This window comes from Scyliorhinus canicula, chromosome 4 (assembly GCF_902713615.1).
Source record: "Scyliorhinus canicula chromosome 4, sScyCan1.1, whole genome shotgun sequence".
NCBI classification, from domain to species: Eukaryota; Metazoa; Chordata; class Chondrichthyes; order Carcharhiniformes; family Scyliorhinidae; genus Scyliorhinus; species Scyliorhinus canicula.
In genome coordinates, this window is record NC_052149.1 from 6,213,012 (window position 1) to 6,229,689 (window position 16,678).

A 16,678-nucleotide genomic window follows, 5' to 3' on the forward strand; every position below is an offset into this window, starting at 1 on the left:
AGAGAGAATGATCTCCTCTGCTATTGAGCGCAACCAGAGAGCATAATCTTCAAATGACAGCTGTGCCACTTAATGGGTGAAATCTCGAGGAACCACCAGATGGTTGCGGATGTTTTACCAATTGGAAATTTCAAAGCTGCGATTGAAAGGTTTTTGGTTAGGTATGGGTGACACGGCATATGGAGTAAGAGTGGTTCAGTGAGGTTGAGCTGGAGATCATAATCCAAGTATTCTTGGATTTGCAGGTAAGGAAAAGGTTGGAGCAGTCTGGGCTACCGTTCCATCCCTCACCCTGTGCTCACTGATCTACATTGGCGCCTAGTGAAGCAACATCTTGATTTTCAAATCCTCATCCTTGTTTTCAAATCCGTCCCTGACCTTGCTTCCTCCCTATCTCGCTCACCTCCACCAGCCCCACAACCCGCCGATCGCCCGCACTCTGGCAAATCTGGGATCTCTGACTTTAATCCTTTGGCAGCTGTGCCTTCAGCTGCCGTGGCATAATCTCTGGAATTCCCTCAACCTTGACCTCGCCGCCTCTCTCTCACAACCTTTAGAATCTCCATCAAACTGACCATCTCCCCGGTAGCCCGGATTTTATTGGCGTGGAGTGACTCAGAGCCCCCAAAATCGGGAGTTTGGGTTAGTGATGTGGCCGGGTTTCTCAGACTTGTGAAGATCAAGTTCAGCCTGAGAGGATCGATGTTAGGGTTCGCCCGGAGGTGGCAGCCGTTTATTGACTTCTTCGGGGAAAATTAAGCTAAGCTAGGGGTGGGGGGTTGGGGTTAGGGAGGGGGCGGGTGCAGGGGGGCAATAATTGAGGGGTGATCAGCGAGAGGAGGAGGGGGTAACCGGAGAACTGTGTATAAGCCATGTTGGCTGAGTATGATTGTTAGTTTGGGGGGGGGGGGGGTTATTTACTGCGTAATGTTTGCATTCAAAATTGTTGTTAAAAAATCACAAATGCCTTAATAAAATGTTTTTTTAAAAAAGGTTGCGTGTAAAGATGATAAATGCTTGTTGCTGGCATCCTAATAGGTCTTTTGGCGCATAAAGCCTCAACACATATCTCTATAAATCATGAGTGATAACTGAAGACAAGGCAAAGTGCCAGTGCCCTGGACCCTTGACAAGGAGAGGATGGAGGATGAGTGTGAGACAGGGAAGTACCAGTTTGTGACAAATCTATGCGTTTGATTGAACAACCACCATTCTGTCTCTTCCAGCTGATTATCTTTGGTCTGAGCAATCAACTCGTTGCGTCATTCAAAGAGGAAAATTCAATCGCCTTTAAACATCTCTTCCTGAAAGGATACCAAGACGTAAATGAGAATGGCGCGAGCTTTGAACTCTATACTCAGCAGGACGTTTATGATAGCGTGTCTTATTCTATTAACCAGGTATTCAATCAACCCAGCTCTCTGTGTTTTTTAATATATTTGACATTTTCCAAAGGGAAGATTGGAACAATGTTTGAAATATGATTCATTTCAATCATGTTTACTTTTTTTTGTACTTTTATTTTTGAAGTGTACACTGTCAAAACCTACAAAGCTATCTCCAGCTGTGTAATCACCAGTGATAAACTGTCAGCACTTCTTGTAAGATATGTAATAAGGCAGCCAAACCAAATTAATGGGATCAGAGGTTAAAGGCTAGCCTGACAATCCATACAGGTATCTGACAAAGTAAGGAGCTTGGTATTTGGAAAGGTTTTGCTCCGTAACCTTCCACTGGGGAACTTGCACGAGAGGTGCACATTGAGTGCAGTCAGTGGTCGCATTAATTAAACATGTTCAACAAATTTCCCTTAAGTGGCTCTTTAGATGACTTGGAGATTAATGTTTGTGGAAGGTTTTTCCAGTTAATCGTTCTTTGGAAATAGGAGTTAGCAAAGGAAGCACGTTGGGGTGTACAGAGCTGGGGCTGTTGGTTTTGAACACATCAAACTCAGTCACTATTGAGCTTGATGTACTGTTTAGAAATAATTGATTGTCCATTCAAAATTGGACCTTTCTTCAGTTCTCGGTACTGGGTACCTCACAAGTAAAGTGAGCTGCCCGACATTGAACATTCTCAAGGAGGGTAATGTTTTTAGAAGTATGTGGATCCCAAACAGCATTTCTTTCAGAGTAACTGAAAGGTGGTGGAAACCCAATCATCTTGCATGCCTTGGAGGCTGCTTGTTAATGTTTGTGATTAACAGCAAGGAAACAAAATAAGGTTTACAACGTCCTGACCTCTCAAAGCCAAATTCGTACTTTCGTGCCATGGCGCCACCCTCATAATGTAGGTCCAGAGGTTTGTGTGCAGTAACGTCCCACAAATAACAGCGTGACAATGGCCTGACCATTGATTGCACTGGCTGGGTGGGTTGCATCTGGACAGAGTTGGGACCAATGATGTTGGGTAGTTTGCTAGTGCTATTGGGGGGTGGAAGTGGGGGGGGGGGGGGGGAGTTAGCTAACATGGTAGGGGGGTGGGGACCAAGAGGTAACATTAGAGAGGAAAAATCAGATGCACAATGTATTAGGAGAGACAGAAAGCCCGAAAGTAAGAAATAATAAAGTAGTAGGCAAGATCAGAGTAAAAGGGATTGCAATAAAGGTCTCGATTAGGTTTACTGTGCATACCTGTGAAGGCAGGTAGAGATATAAATAATAAGAATAATCTTCTGTTGTCACAAGTATGAAGTTACTGAGAAAACCGCCTAGTCGCCACATTCCAGAGCCTGTTCAGGTAAACTGGTATGGGAATTGAACCTGCGCTGATAGTTCTGCATTTAAAGCCCATGGAGCTAAACCAGCCCTTACTGGATAAAAGCACATTACTGCGGATGCTGGAATCTGAAACCAAAGAGAAGATGCTGGAAAATCTCAGCAGGTCTGGCAGCATCTGTAGGGAGAGAAAAGAGCTAACGTTTGACAAAGGGTCATCTGGACTCGAAACATTAGGGATATAACGTGAGCTGCAGCTGGAGGTAGCCACATGGGAATATGAAGTGGTATTAACGAAAACCTGGCTCAAAATTGGACAGGACTGGGTAAATCCCTGTTCAAGAAAGACATGGAAGGAAAGAAAGAAGGGCAGATGGCAGCGTTGATTAAGGAGAATATTGCACTGCAGGAGACAGAGGATGTCACAGAGGAGTCAAGGTCAGAATCTATTTATCTGGAGATAAGAAATAATACAGATACCAAGATACCATTGCACTACTGGATTTATTCCATTGGCGAGTGGGAAAGATGTCGAGGACCAAACTTGGATGGAAATTATAAAGATGAAAGAACAGTAGAGTAGACAAAAGGAGGGAATTTAATTATTGGTATTTGGACTTGGATAGTAATAATCCAGAAGAAAGCACAGAATCCCTACAGCTCAGAAGGAGGTCTTTTGGCCGAAATACGGACACAAGTACAAGGGGCGAAATTCTCCAACCCCACGCAGGGTCGGAGAATCGCCCGGGGCCGCTGAAAATCCCGCCCCCGCTGTGGCAGAAATTCTCCGCCACCTGGCAATTGGCGGGGGCGGGAATCGCGCCACCTCGAGCGGCGAGCCCCCTGCGGCGATTCTCCGGCCCGCGAATGGCCGAAGTCCAGCCGCTGGGAGGCCTCTCCCGCCGCCGAGGTTTGAACCGCCTCTGGTGGCGGCGGGATCGGTGGCGCGAGCGGGCCCCCGGGGCCCTGGGGGGGAGCGCGGGGCGATCGGACCCCGGGGGATGCCCCCACGGTGGCCAGGCCCGCGATCGGGGCCCACCGATCGGCGGGCGGGCCAGTGCCGTGGGGGCACTCTTTCTCTTCTGCCGCCGCCACTGCCTCCACCATGGCGGAGGCGGAAGAGAATCCCCCAGCGCGCATGCGCCGGTGGCGACGTCACCACCGGCGCATGCGCGAACCGGCGAAGGCTTTTCGGCCAGCCCCGGCGCCGGGCAGCGGGCGTCCAAGGCCACTGGTGCCGGTTTTGCCGCCAGTCGGCGTGGTGCCAACCGCTCCGGCGCGGGCCTAGCTCCTCAATGTGAGGGCTTGGCCCCCAAAGGTGCGGAGAATTCTGCACCATTGGGGAGGCCCGACGCCGGAGTGGTTGGCGCCACTCCTCTACGCCGGGATCCCCCGCCCCGCCGGGTAGGGGAGAATCCCGCCCAAGGTGAGGGGCGGGAGGTTCAGAGGGGAGTTGAACAAAAACATTTTTACTCAGAGGGCGGTGACGGTCTGGAACACACTGCCTGGGAGGGAGGGTAGGCCTCACATCCTTTAAAAAGTACCTGGATGAGCACTTGGCGCATCTGAGGCCATGGGCCAAGTGCTGGCAAATGGGATTAGGACTGGCAGATCAGGGCCCGTTCATGGATCGGTACAGACCCGATGGGCTGAAGGGCCTTTCCTGCAATGTGTTTTTCTGTGATGATAGATATCACGTTAATAATACTTGGAGAATCAGGATATCAAAACTTCAGAGGGGTTGTGATAATAGACATTAGAGCAGCAAAGAGAGAGTAAGAGAAGCGATTGGCAACTAAGATGAAAGGAAACCCAAAGCCTTCTATATACATCAATTGAGTACAAGAGTGGGGCTGATTAGGAATTAAAAAAAGGATTTGTGCATGAAGGTAGGTGAGCACTGCTGAGGTACAAAAGGAGCACTTTACATCTGCCTTTATCAAGGAAGAAGATGCTGCCAACGTCATAGTAAAGGAGGAAGTAGTTGAGACACTGGATGGGCTAATAATTGATCGAGGCAAAATTAGAAAGACTGCTTTACCTGAAGTTGATAAGTCACCAGGACCGAAACAAATGCTTCCTCGGACCCTGGGGGAAGTAAGGATGGAAACTGTGGCGGGCCTGTACACAATTTTCCAATCCTCTTTAGGTAATAATCTTTATTGTCACAAGTAGGCTGACATTAACACTGCAATGAGGTTACTGTAAAAATCCCCTGGTCGCCACATTCCTGCGCCTGATCGGGTACATTGAGGGAGAATTCAGAATGTCCAATTCACCTAACAAGCACGTATTTCTGGACTTGTGTGAGGACACCTGAGCACCCGGGGGAAACCCACGCAGACACGGGGAGAACTTGCAGACTCCTCACAGACACAGGTTGAGCACAGTGGGCTAAACAGCTGGCTTGTAATGCAGAACAATGCCAGCAGCGCGGGTTCAATTCCCGTACCAGCCTCCCCGAACAGGCGCCGGAATGTGGTGACTAGGGGCTTTTCACAGTAGCTTCATTTGAAGCCTACTCGTGACAATAAGCGATTTTCATTTAATTTCATTCATTCATTTCAGACAGTGACCCAAGCCGAGAATCATTGGCCAAAGTACAGGCCTCTCGGAGGGAGGGTATTGTATTTTAGTTTTTAATATTTTGTGCCATGCTGTTGACCATAAATATTTAATTCCTTTACTCCCCCCCCCCCCCCCCCCCAAAGTATCTGCAGTTACAAAATATGACAGTCGGGAATTATGGCTACGGTCCAAATGGAAATAATAAGACGTCTTTGCAAATCTGTAAGCAGCTGTATAAGAAAAACATACCAGTGACCCCAAGCAGCAAATTGGCCATCAACCCAGAGATTGAAACAGGTGAGAGCTGAGTTGGGCTGAAGAGAATTTTAAAAAAAGATTTGGATTTTTATACTGCCTTTTGCAATCAGGATATTCCAAAGCATTATTGGATTGGATTTGTTTATTGTCACGTGTACCGAGGTACAGTGAAAAGTATTTTTCTGCGAGCAGATCAACAGATCATTAAGTACATGGGAAGAAAAGAGAATTAAAAAATACATAATAGGGCATCACAATATATACAATGTAACTACATAAGCACCGGCATCGGATGAAGCATACAGGGTGTAGTGTTGATGAGGTCAGTCCATAAGAGGGTCATTTAGGAGTCTGGTGACAGTGGGGAAGAAGCTGTTTTTGAGTCTGTTCGTGCGTGTTCTCAGACTTCTGTATCTCCTGCCCAATGGAAGAATTTGGAAGAGTGAGTAAGACGGGTGGGAGGGATCTTTGATTATGCTGCCCGCTTTCCCCAGGCAGCGGGAGGTGTAGATGGAGTCAATGGATGGGAGGCAGGTTCGTGTGATGGACTGGGCGGTATTCACGACTTTCTGAAGTTTCTTGCGGTCCCGGGCCGAGCAGTTGCCATACCAGGCTGTGATGCAGCCCGATAGGATGCTTTCTATGGTGCATCTGTAAAAGCTGGTAAGAGTTAATGTGGACATGCCGAATTTCCTTAGTTTCCTGAGGAAGTATAGGCGCTGTTGTGCTTTCTTGGTGATAGCATCGAAGTGAGTGGACCAGGACAGATTTTTGGAGATGTGCACCCCTAGGAATTTGAAACTGCTAACCATCTCCACCTCGGCCCCTTGGATGCTGACGGAGGTGTGTACAGTACTTTGCTTCCTGAAGTCAATGACCAGCTCTTTAGTTTTGCCGGCATTGAGGGAGAGATTGTTGTCGCTACACCACTCCACTAGGTTCTCTATCTCCCGCCTGTATTCTGATGCGTCGTTATTCGAGATCCGGCCCACTATGGTCGTATCGTCAGCAAACTTGTAGATGGAGTTGAAACCAAGTTTTGCCACTCAGTCGTGTGTGTACATGGAGTAGAGTAGGGGGCTAAGTACGCAGCCTTGCGGGGAACCGGTATTGAGGACTATTGTGCAGAAGGTGTTGGATTATGGTGTTGAAGGCGGAGCTGTAGTCAATAAATAGGAGTCTGATGTAGGAGTCCTTGTTTTCGAGATGCTCTAGGGATGAGTATAGGGGTATAGGGCCAGGGAAATGGCGTCTGATGTGGACCGGTTGCGACGGTATGCGAATTGAAGTGGGTCAAGGCGTTCCGGGAGTATGGAGGTGATGCGCTTCATGATCAGCCTCTCGAAGCACTTCATTACAACTGACGTCAGGGCCACCGGGCGGTAGTCATTGAGGCACGTTGCCTGGTTCTTCTTTGGTACCGGTATGATGGTGGTTTTCTTGAAGCAGATGGGGACCTTGGAGTGGAGTAGAGACAGGTTAAAGATGTCTGTGAATACCTCTGTCAGCTGGTATGCGCAGGCTCTGAGTGCACGACCAGGGATCCCGTCCGGGCCCGTCGCCTTCCGAGGGCTCACTTTCAGGAAGGCCGATCTGACTTCGGAAGCTGTGATGGTGGGTATGGGTGAATTATGGGTTGCTGGGGCACTCGACAACGGATTGTTGGTTACCTGCTCGAACCGAGCATAGAATGCATTAAGTTCATCGGGGAGGGGTGCGCTGCTGCCAGAGATATTGCTCGGCTTCGCTTTGTAGCCCGTTATGTTGTTTAGTCCTTGTCACAACCGCCGAGAGTCTGTCTGTGACTCTTGCTTAGTTTAATATTCTCTCTTGGCATCTCGGATGGCTTTGCGGAGGTCGTGCCTGGATTTCTTGTATAGGACAGGGTCGTCTGCCTTGAACGCCTCAGATCTGTCCTTCAGTAGGGAGTCAATCTCGCGGTTGAGCCATGGTTTCTGGTTGGGGAACGTACGTCCTGCTTTCTTTGGCACGCAGCCGTCCACACATTAACAGCCAATGACGTGTTGTCACTGTCGTAATGTCAGAACTATGGCAGCCGCATTGTGCACAGCAAGCTCCCACAACAGCAGTGTGAAAATGACCATGTAGTTTGTATTTGTGACGCTGAATGAGGATAAATATCCCAGAACATTGGGGTTAAGTCCCCTGCTCTTGTTCAAAAGGGTTTTGCAATCTTTTACATCCATCGAAAAGGGCAGACAAGGCCTCTGTTTGAGGTCTCATATCAAAGGTGTCACCTCTGGCAGTGTAGACAGTAATATTCCCCATTCACTCATGAGAAAGAAACTTTTATGGGGACAGTGGCGTAGTGATAATGCCACTTGACTAATCAGCCAGAAGTCCGGGCTAATGTTCTGGAGAAATAGGTTCAAATCCCACCTTGGCAGCTGGTGGAATTTAAATTCTTTTTAGGAATAAATCCAGAATTGAAAGCTAGAGCTCGATTTAATGGCCTCGTCACGCCCGACTTGGTGACGTGCCCAGCTGTCTAATCTCACGAGAGGCCTATCGTGAGCTTTGTGACTCTCGGATTGCCTCGCGTAATGTAACAAAATCTCGCGAGACGTCATGGTCTGGATCGCGCCCTCACTGGGCGTGATCCAGGTTGTCATGTTCAAATGAGTCAGGCTCATTTAAATACGTCTGCACCGTATTCACCCGGGACCCAGGAGCTCACGGTGTCGCCTGGGAGACCTCTTGACGGCGATGTTTAGCACTGGTCCACGCAAACGTGGAGAAAGCGTAACAGCATCTGATGGGGCCTTCCAGGCCACTGGAGGACCCTGGTGCGGTGATCGACTCTGGGCATGGTGGTACCCCTGCACTCCTGCTGGCACCTGGGCACCATGGCATTGCCAACCTGGCACCTTGGCATTGTCACCCAGGCAGCCTGGCAGTGCTTCCCTGGCACTGGGTGCTTGGGTGGCACTGCCAGGCTGATGTGGCACTTCCATGGTGCCAGGTTGGCAGTGCCAAGCTGCCCGCGTGCCAGATTGCCCATGTTAGGGTCATGGGGGTGGGGTTGGAGAGGGTTTTCTGCAACACCTTCCGAAGGGTCAGGAAGAGGGCACTCAGTACCTGCTTATCCAGTGGCCCCTGGTTTGGATGTCAAGGCTGGAATTCTGACTTGTCTGCCCATTACCACAATGGGATAGCTGGCCGACACTTTCACACGGGAGATCTCGAGGGAACTGGAGGCCAGAAACTTCCAAAGAGACAATTGAAGGGGAAAAATATATTTCTGCTTGTGAGCAAACCAAAATTACTCAGCAACTCCCTGGGACTATTTGTTTATCTGATACCGTTTCAAGTTAATTTGACCACTTGCGTTGAAAAAGGGTTTCGATCATTTTGATCTGAGAGGTGAGGAATAGTTCATGGTACAGTTGGTGGACTTTGTGAAAAATCAATGCATGTTTTCATTCAGTGATGAATTGTAATTAATATATTAATTGTAATTTAGTGATGAATTGTAATTAATTATTCAGTGATGAATTGTAATTAATATATTAATTGTAATTTAGTGAAGAATTGTAATTAATTATTTAGTGATGAATTGTAATTAATATATTCATTGTAATTTGTTTACTACCAGATTGCTTCACTATAGAACCAAATGACATCCCAAAGGAATGGAAAATTAACAATTCCTCATTTTTTGACCTGGAATTTTACAGGTAATATACGGACAAAGATTGAGGAGATTTTTGGGTCTGTGTTCCCCAGAGTTTCGAAGAATGACCTCAATGAAATTTACAAAATGCTTACAGGGTGTAACACAGTGGATATGGGTACGGGTCCGGATTCTCCGTCTGGGAGACTCTGGGCACGATCTCCCCGTATGGGGACAGAATCCCGTAGCGCGATATTAGCCGAGTGCTTCCCGACGCTCGGAACGTCAAGAAACACCCCTTTTTCAGCACTGAGGAACTCCCCAGTGCAGCGAGAGAGGATCGAGATGCCAGATCCTGATCTCTCGAGCATCTGGTGCAATCCCTGAGCATCCCCAATGCGCTATTAGGGTGTTCCCAGGTCACCCTGCATCCCCCACACCTGCGCAGAACACCCGCCGGCCTGCTCACCACCGCATAAATATACCAGCCTGGCACCCTGCCAGCTGGCAGTGCCACACTGACACCAAGTCTGGCAGTCCCACGGTGCCTAGGTGGCACCGGTAATGCCAGGGTACTGCCCTGCCCAGAGGGCATGCACCTGAGGGCCTCCAACCCCCTGGGTGACCCCCCACAAGTGCCGTCCCATCTGGTCCCCATTTGGGGAGACCAACACAGAACGGAGCTCGCCCGCAATCACCAAGGCGACAGGGTTGATCCCAAACCTTGGGTAGATCTCGGGAACGCATATTAGGATCGGACTAATTACTGATTTGCAAGAAAGTAATCCCATCCACAATGGGCGGGATTCACATCACAAAGTCTCAGAAGATCGTGTTGGATCTCACGAGGCGTGGCGAGCCGGGTAGATCCCGGAAGTGGCATCTCCCAGTCGCATTGGGCCACGCTGCTTTCCGGGCGCACTGCGACGGGTAGCTCCAGCCCGAAGTGATCCCGCTGGAACTGAATAGCATGCAATCCGCATTTCTGTTGGGGGCAGCAATGTGTTCCGAGGTTCAGGAAATGGAAATGGGTCGGCACTCGGCCGCTGCGAATCGGAAGCATTTCCCAACCCCACTGGTGGAGTAACCTGATGCACCATCAATTGGACACGAGACAAGGATGAGATCCAAACGATAGGCTTTAATGCACAAGATATGTGCCCGGCAGCAGACGTACAGAAGAAAGGCCGACTGCCGGACAGTACGGGTTCTTATACCCTGCCTCGTAGGTGGAGCTACCTACCTCTCAGCCAATCGGCAGAGAGGCACGTGACTTCCCCAGCCAATCGGCAGAGAGGCACATGACTTACCCGGGCCAATGGGCAGCGAGTCTTCTGCACCAATAGCAGCTCGCTTCCAAGGTACCGTAATATCCCTAGTCATACTACCACATAACCGCTGGGGCCAGAATTAGTTCTATAAACGCTCCGCTCACCACACACTCTCATCCCAACCATGAAGGTGGTTCTGAGACCCGCCCCCACTACCCCGGAAGCCTGAAGTGGTCCCACTGCTCGATGCCAATGAGGAGCGGAGCGACACCCTCTTCCTCAGGGTGGGCCACAGACCCAAAGCCGCCCTCCTGATCAGAGCCTGGGAGGCGGTGGCGGGGGGGGGGGGGGCAGTCAATGATGCCAGCCCTGCAGGAGGAGAAAGCGGGTGATCCCGAGGAGTGGGTGGTCACTGGTGAAGCCGCTGCCCTGAGTGGGGCAGAGAACCAGGGGAGGCTTCCAAAAGCCACAGTGCAGGTGTCCTTTGTTTGGGGTGAGCCCTGCTGATCCGCTGCTTCCTCTGTTTCTGGGAAGTATCGACGCCTAGTGGGCGCCTGATTGAGCTTGACCACGCCTATCCCAATGCTGATACCGCTGGGGTATGAGGGTGTCCAGAGAGGCGGCCTGTATGGTTCACCAGAGGCTCTCTGAGTATTTACACCACACAGTGAGCAGTCAGCAGCCGGTAAGTAGCACCAGAGGGTTGTGTTTAAAACGCACTCTGCAGCAACAGCGGTTAGAACCAGGCCACCCTGATCCAGAGAGGGACACCCTGAGTCCATGGACTTGGCACCAAGTCATTTCCCGCTGCTCCCGCGGGCTCGGCAGCCACCTCAGCAAGCCTGACAGGTTTTGATAGTTTCCTGCCCAAGTTGTTTCCCATGGCTGGTGAGTCTAGAACCAGGGCCATGAGCTCAGGATTCAGTGAAGGCCATTTAAAACCGAGATGTGGAGGCATTTCTTCACTCAGAGGATGATGAACCTTTGGAGTTCTCTATGCCAGAGGCCTGTGGAAGCTCCATCAGTGTGTGTGATGAAAACAGAAAGGGCTAGATTTCTGGATACATCAAGAGATATGGAGGTAGTGCAGGAATAGCTGATCAACCGTGACCTAACTGAGTGATGCAGCAGGCTCGATGGGCAGAATGGCTGACTCCAGTTCCAATGTTGCTATTTACTCTGTATCTGATGGAGCAGGATAGATTCACACAAATATACAGCACAGTATGTGTAATGTCCAGTCCTATCTGTACCTGTCGGTGCACCTGTGTGTGTTTGTACGTGTGATGTGAGAGAGTGTGTTTGTATACTGTGTTTTTGTTTGAGTATGTGTGTGTGTGTTTGTGTGTGTGTTTCTGTGTTGTGTGTGTTTCTGAGTGTGTGTGTGTGTTTGTGTGAGTTTGAGTGTATGTGTGTCTGAGTGTGTGAGTGTGTTTCTGAGTGAGTGTGTATTTGTGAGTGTGCGTGTGTTTGAGTGTGTTTGTGAGTGTGTGTGAGTTTGAGTTTGTGAGTGCATTTGAGTGTGTGTGTGGTTTCACTGTGTGTATGTTTGTGTGAGTGTGTGTTTGTGTGAGTGTGTGTGCAAGTGAGTGTATGTTTGTGTGAGTGAGTGTGTATTTGTTGAGTGAGGGTATGTTTGTGTGAGTCTGTGTTTGAGTGCGCATTTGTGTGTGTGTGTGAGTTTGTGTGAGTTTGTGAGTGTGTGTTTCTGAGTGTGTTTGTGTTTGTCTGTGTTTTTTGAGTTTGCGTGTGTTTGTGCGTGAGTGTGTGAGTGAGTGTGTGTTTGTGTGTGCATTTGTGTGTGTGTGAGTTTGTGAGTGTGTGCTTCTGAGCGTGTTTGTGTGTGTGTGTGGTTTGAGTGTGTGTTTGTGAGTGAGTGTGTATGTGGTTAGAGTGTGTGTGTGTTTGTGCGTGAGTTTGTGTTTGTGAGTGCGTTTGAGTGTGTGTGTGAGCCTGTGTTTCTGAGTGAGTGTGTTTGTGTGAGTGATTGTGTGTGTGTGAGTGAGTGTGTGCTTCTGAGTGAGTGTGAGTTTGTGAGTGCATTTGAGTGTGTTTGTGTGTGTGGTTTGAGTGTGTGAGTGTGTGTTTGTGTGAGTGAATGTGTGTGTGTAGTTTGCTTGTGTGTTTGTGAGTGTGTGTGGTTTGAGTGTGTGTTTGTGAGTGAGTGTGTGTTTGTGTATGTGTGTTTGTGGTTTGAGTGAGTGTGTGTGGTTTGAGTGTGTTTGTGTGTGTGTTTTTGTGGTTTGAGTGTGTGTTTGTGAGTTAGTGTGTGTTTGTATGAGTGTGCGTGTGTGCTGTTTGACTATCGGTCACTACATCTATTTAGTTGTGTTCATGTTCTGCATTATTTTTTTCTTTAATTTAATTAAGGTTAATCCTTCTGGAAATCACTTTTAAACTAAAGGGGATTGATCTACAAACCATTCGCAACAATGAATTGCCAGACTGCTATGCGTTTAGAATTACTGTGAGTAAGTCACCTCCTTTACTGCCTCTCCCCTTGTGTGATTGAGATGTGAGTGATTGATGTGAGTGATTGATCTGTGCGATTGAGATCTGTGTGATTGAGATGTGAGTGATTGATCAGTGCGATTGAGATGTGAGTGATTGATGTGAGTGATTGATCAGTGCGATTGAGATCTGTGTGATTGAGATGTGAGTGATTGATCAGTGTGATTGAGATCTGTGTGATTGAGATGTGAGTGATTGATCAGTGTGATTGAGATCTGTGTGATTGAGATGTGAGTGATTGATCAGTGTGATTGAGATGTGAGTGATTGATGTGAGTGATTGATCTGTGTGATTGAGATGTGAGTGATTGATCAGTGTGATTGAGATGTGAGTGATGACCCAGCTGTAATCACGAGCTGGTCAATATTAGAAAAAGGAACGGCAATTGGTGCAAATTTTCCAATCGGTTGATTGGCCGACAGTAACAGTTACCACCTGATTACCCAGTGAGCCATCTTCAATACTCACTCCCTCCATCGGTGTGTACCATCTTCAACACTCACTCCCTCCATCGGTGTGTACCATCTTCAATACTCACTCCCTCCATCGGTGTGTACCATCTTCAACACTCACTCCCTCCATCGGTGTGTACCATCTTCAACACTCACTCCCTCCATCGGTGTGTACCATCTTCAACACTCACTCCCTCCATCGGTGTGTACCATCTTCAACACTCACTCCCTCCATCGGTGTGTACCATCTTCAACACTCACTCCCTCCATCGGTGTGTACCATCTTCAACACTCACTCCCTCCATCGGTGTGTACCATCTTCAACACTCACTCCCTCCATCGGTGTGTACCATCTTCAACACTCACTCCCTCCATCGGTGTGTACCACCTTCAACACTCACTCCCTCCATCGGTGTGTACCATCTTCAACACTCACTCCCCCCATCGGTGTGTACCATCTTCAATACTCACTCCCTCCATCGGTGTGTATCATCTTCAACACTCACTCCCTCCATCGGTGTGTACCATCTTCAATACTCACTCCCTCCATCGGTGTGTACCATCTTCAATACTCACTCCCTCCATCGGTGTGTACCATCTTCAACACTCACTCCCTCTATCAGTGTGTACCATCTTCAATACTCACTCCCTCCATCGGTGTGTACCATCTTCAACACTCACTCCCTCCATCGGTGTGTACCATCTTCAACACTCACTCCCTCCATCGGTGTGTACCATCTTCAATACTCACTCCCTCCATCGGTGTGTACCATCTTCAACACTCACTCCCTCCATCGGTGTGTACCATCTTCAACACTCACTCCCTCCATCGGTGTGTACCATCTTCAACACTCACTCCCTCCATCGGTGTGTACCATCTTCAACACTCACTCCCTCCATCGGTGTGTACCATCTTCAGGATGCAGGAACTCACTGAGGCTCCTCAGGCAGCATCTTCCAAACCAACAAGCTCTAACATCCAGAAGGACAAGGGCAGCAGATACCTGGGAACCCCACCACCTGGAAGTTCCCCTCCAAGTCACTCACCACCCCGACTTGGAAATATATCGGCCATTCTTTCACTGTCGCTGGGTCAAAACCCTGGAGCTCCCACCTGTACAGCACTTTGGTGTACCTATTCAAAATAGACTTAATAGTTTCAGAAGGCAGCTCACCATCACCTTCTTAAGGACAATGAGGGGTGGTTAATAACTGCTAGTCCAGGCAGTAATGCTTAAATCTTGTGAAATAATAAGGGAAAGGTTACGTACACTGTTAATTACTAGACTGGAAAGTCTGTGGAAAATTTAAACAGTAATTCATGTGTAAATGTAGCAACAATGAAACTGACGGGCCAGCTAAGTGTAGGATGGCTATTTTCACATAGTTAACAAAGGGCAGTGCTAATCATCTTTGTGCTGATTTGGAATTCACTGTGTCTTCCTCACCACACGGCTTCAGCTGATCTGTACACCCGGTTACAGCCAGCATCATTCAGAAACTCTTCTTTTGTAGCAGAATCTGACTCAAACTATTCACTTTTTCAATGTAAACATGAAGAGAAAATATCTTCAGCCCCTCCAATCTCTCAGTTTCCTTTCCACCTCTCTCGAAGGTGTTGGTTCCTTCCAAAAGGATAATTCCACAGATCTCTTCCTTTCATTCCCCTTTCACCTTCCCTCCCGCCTTCCCTCCTTAATCCCTCGTCACCTCCCCACTTCGGCTCCCTCCTCACCCCATGTTGCTCCTCACTCTCACCCAGATTGTCGGCCCTGCCCATATTGCCCCATCCACATGCCCCCCCCTGTATTGGTCCTCCAACACCTCTTGCCCATCCCCTCTCACCCCTTCCCATACACCCCACACTCCTCTAGGACCCCCTCACTCTTGACTCTAACTTTCACCCTCTCTCCCCTCTCGCCCCCTCCCCCCGACAGCCCTTCACCACTCTCCTGAACTCCTTGTGTTCCTCTCTCTTGCCTCAAAGAACAAAGAAAAGTACAGTAAGAAGTCTTACAACACCAGGTTAAAGTCCAACAGGTTTGTTTCAAACACTAGCTTTCGGAACACTGCTCCTTCCTCAGGTGATTCACCTGAGGAAGGAGCAGTGCTCCGAAAGCTAGTGTTTGAAACAAACCTGTTGGACTTTAACCTGGTGTTGTAAGACTTCTTACTGTGCTCACCCCAGTCCAACACCGACATCTCTACATCAAAGAAAAGTACAGCACAGGAACAGGCCCTTTGGCCCTTCAAGCCTACGCCGACCATGGTGCCCGTCTAAACTAAAATCTTCTACACTTCCTGGGTCCGTATCCCTCTATTCCCATCCTATTCATGTATTTGTCAAGATGCCCCTTAAATGTCACTATCGTCCCTGCTTCCACCACCTCCTCCGGCAGCGAGTTCCAGGCACCCACTACCCTCTGTGTAAAGAGAGTAGTGGGTTCCTGGAACTCGCTATGCCTTGTGACCCACCCTCTCATCCTTCCCCCACCATCTTCCCCCCTCACCAACCCCCCTCACCCCCGCCCTACCTTGCCCCCCTAGGAACATTGATTCCTGTCCTGGGAAATCTGGGTTTTGAGAAGTGAAGGGGCTGTGGAGAACATCGGACTGGAGTTGAATATTAGAGAATGTAGGATGGGGCAGAGTGGGAATTGTCCGGATGAACATTGGGTGGGGGGATTTGCTGGATTTAATTCAAATCCACGGATTTGTCCAGGGATAAGTAGATGTAACGGAGTCTCTAATAATGTGATAAGGGACAGCTTGACGGGCAGAACGATCTCTCCACTTTCGATGTTCCCTCGATTGCGCACCCGACTCACTCGGCGACGAGAGTTTCCCGCAAGAGGTTTTCTGAAATCCTTGTGATCGATATCTGATGGTTTATTCGACTCCAATTTCAGATCACCTTTAACAACGCAGCCCACAGTGGAATCATCAAGATAAGTTTGGAGACTGGGACGAGCAGCAGGGAATGTAAAGATTGGAAGATCTCTGGATCCCGTACGTAATTTAATTTTTTTACAAAATCTAAATATACGGTAATTGTGACTTTTATATCGACAAGCACTATGTCAAACACTCCAGACTTAGACAAAGATAAGGCAAATAAAATTGCTCCGATCCATTCCAGGCACAACCAGTGACTTTGGGCATACTATGGAATACTATGGAATCTCCTACTTTTTGTTGGAAGCCATATTTTGACAAATCAGTTATTTGAGGTTAGCTGTACAGCAAACCGTAAAGGTTAATGGTCCA

General features: G+C 48.6%; 1 protein-coding gene across 1 annotated transcript in view; it reads left to right on the top strand.

Moving 5' to 3' along the window:
* The window catches only part of LOC119964112 (mucolipin-3-like), an 87,887-nt gene that overhangs the window by 17,759 nt on the left and 53,450 nt on the right, over positions 1 to 16,678 (top strand). The window contains exons 3-7 of the mRNA XM_038793418.1: positions 1,227 to 1,400; positions 5,429 to 5,582; positions 9,160 to 9,241; positions 12,819 to 12,915; positions 16,321 to 16,425. Of these exons, the coding sequence (XP_038649346.1) occupies positions 1,227 to 1,400; positions 5,429 to 5,582; positions 9,160 to 9,241; positions 12,819 to 12,915; positions 16,321 to 16,425 (612 nt within the window). The remainder of the gene's footprint in view (positions 1 to 1,226; positions 1,401 to 5,428; positions 5,583 to 9,159; positions 9,242 to 12,818; positions 12,916 to 16,320; positions 16,426 to 16,678) is intronic.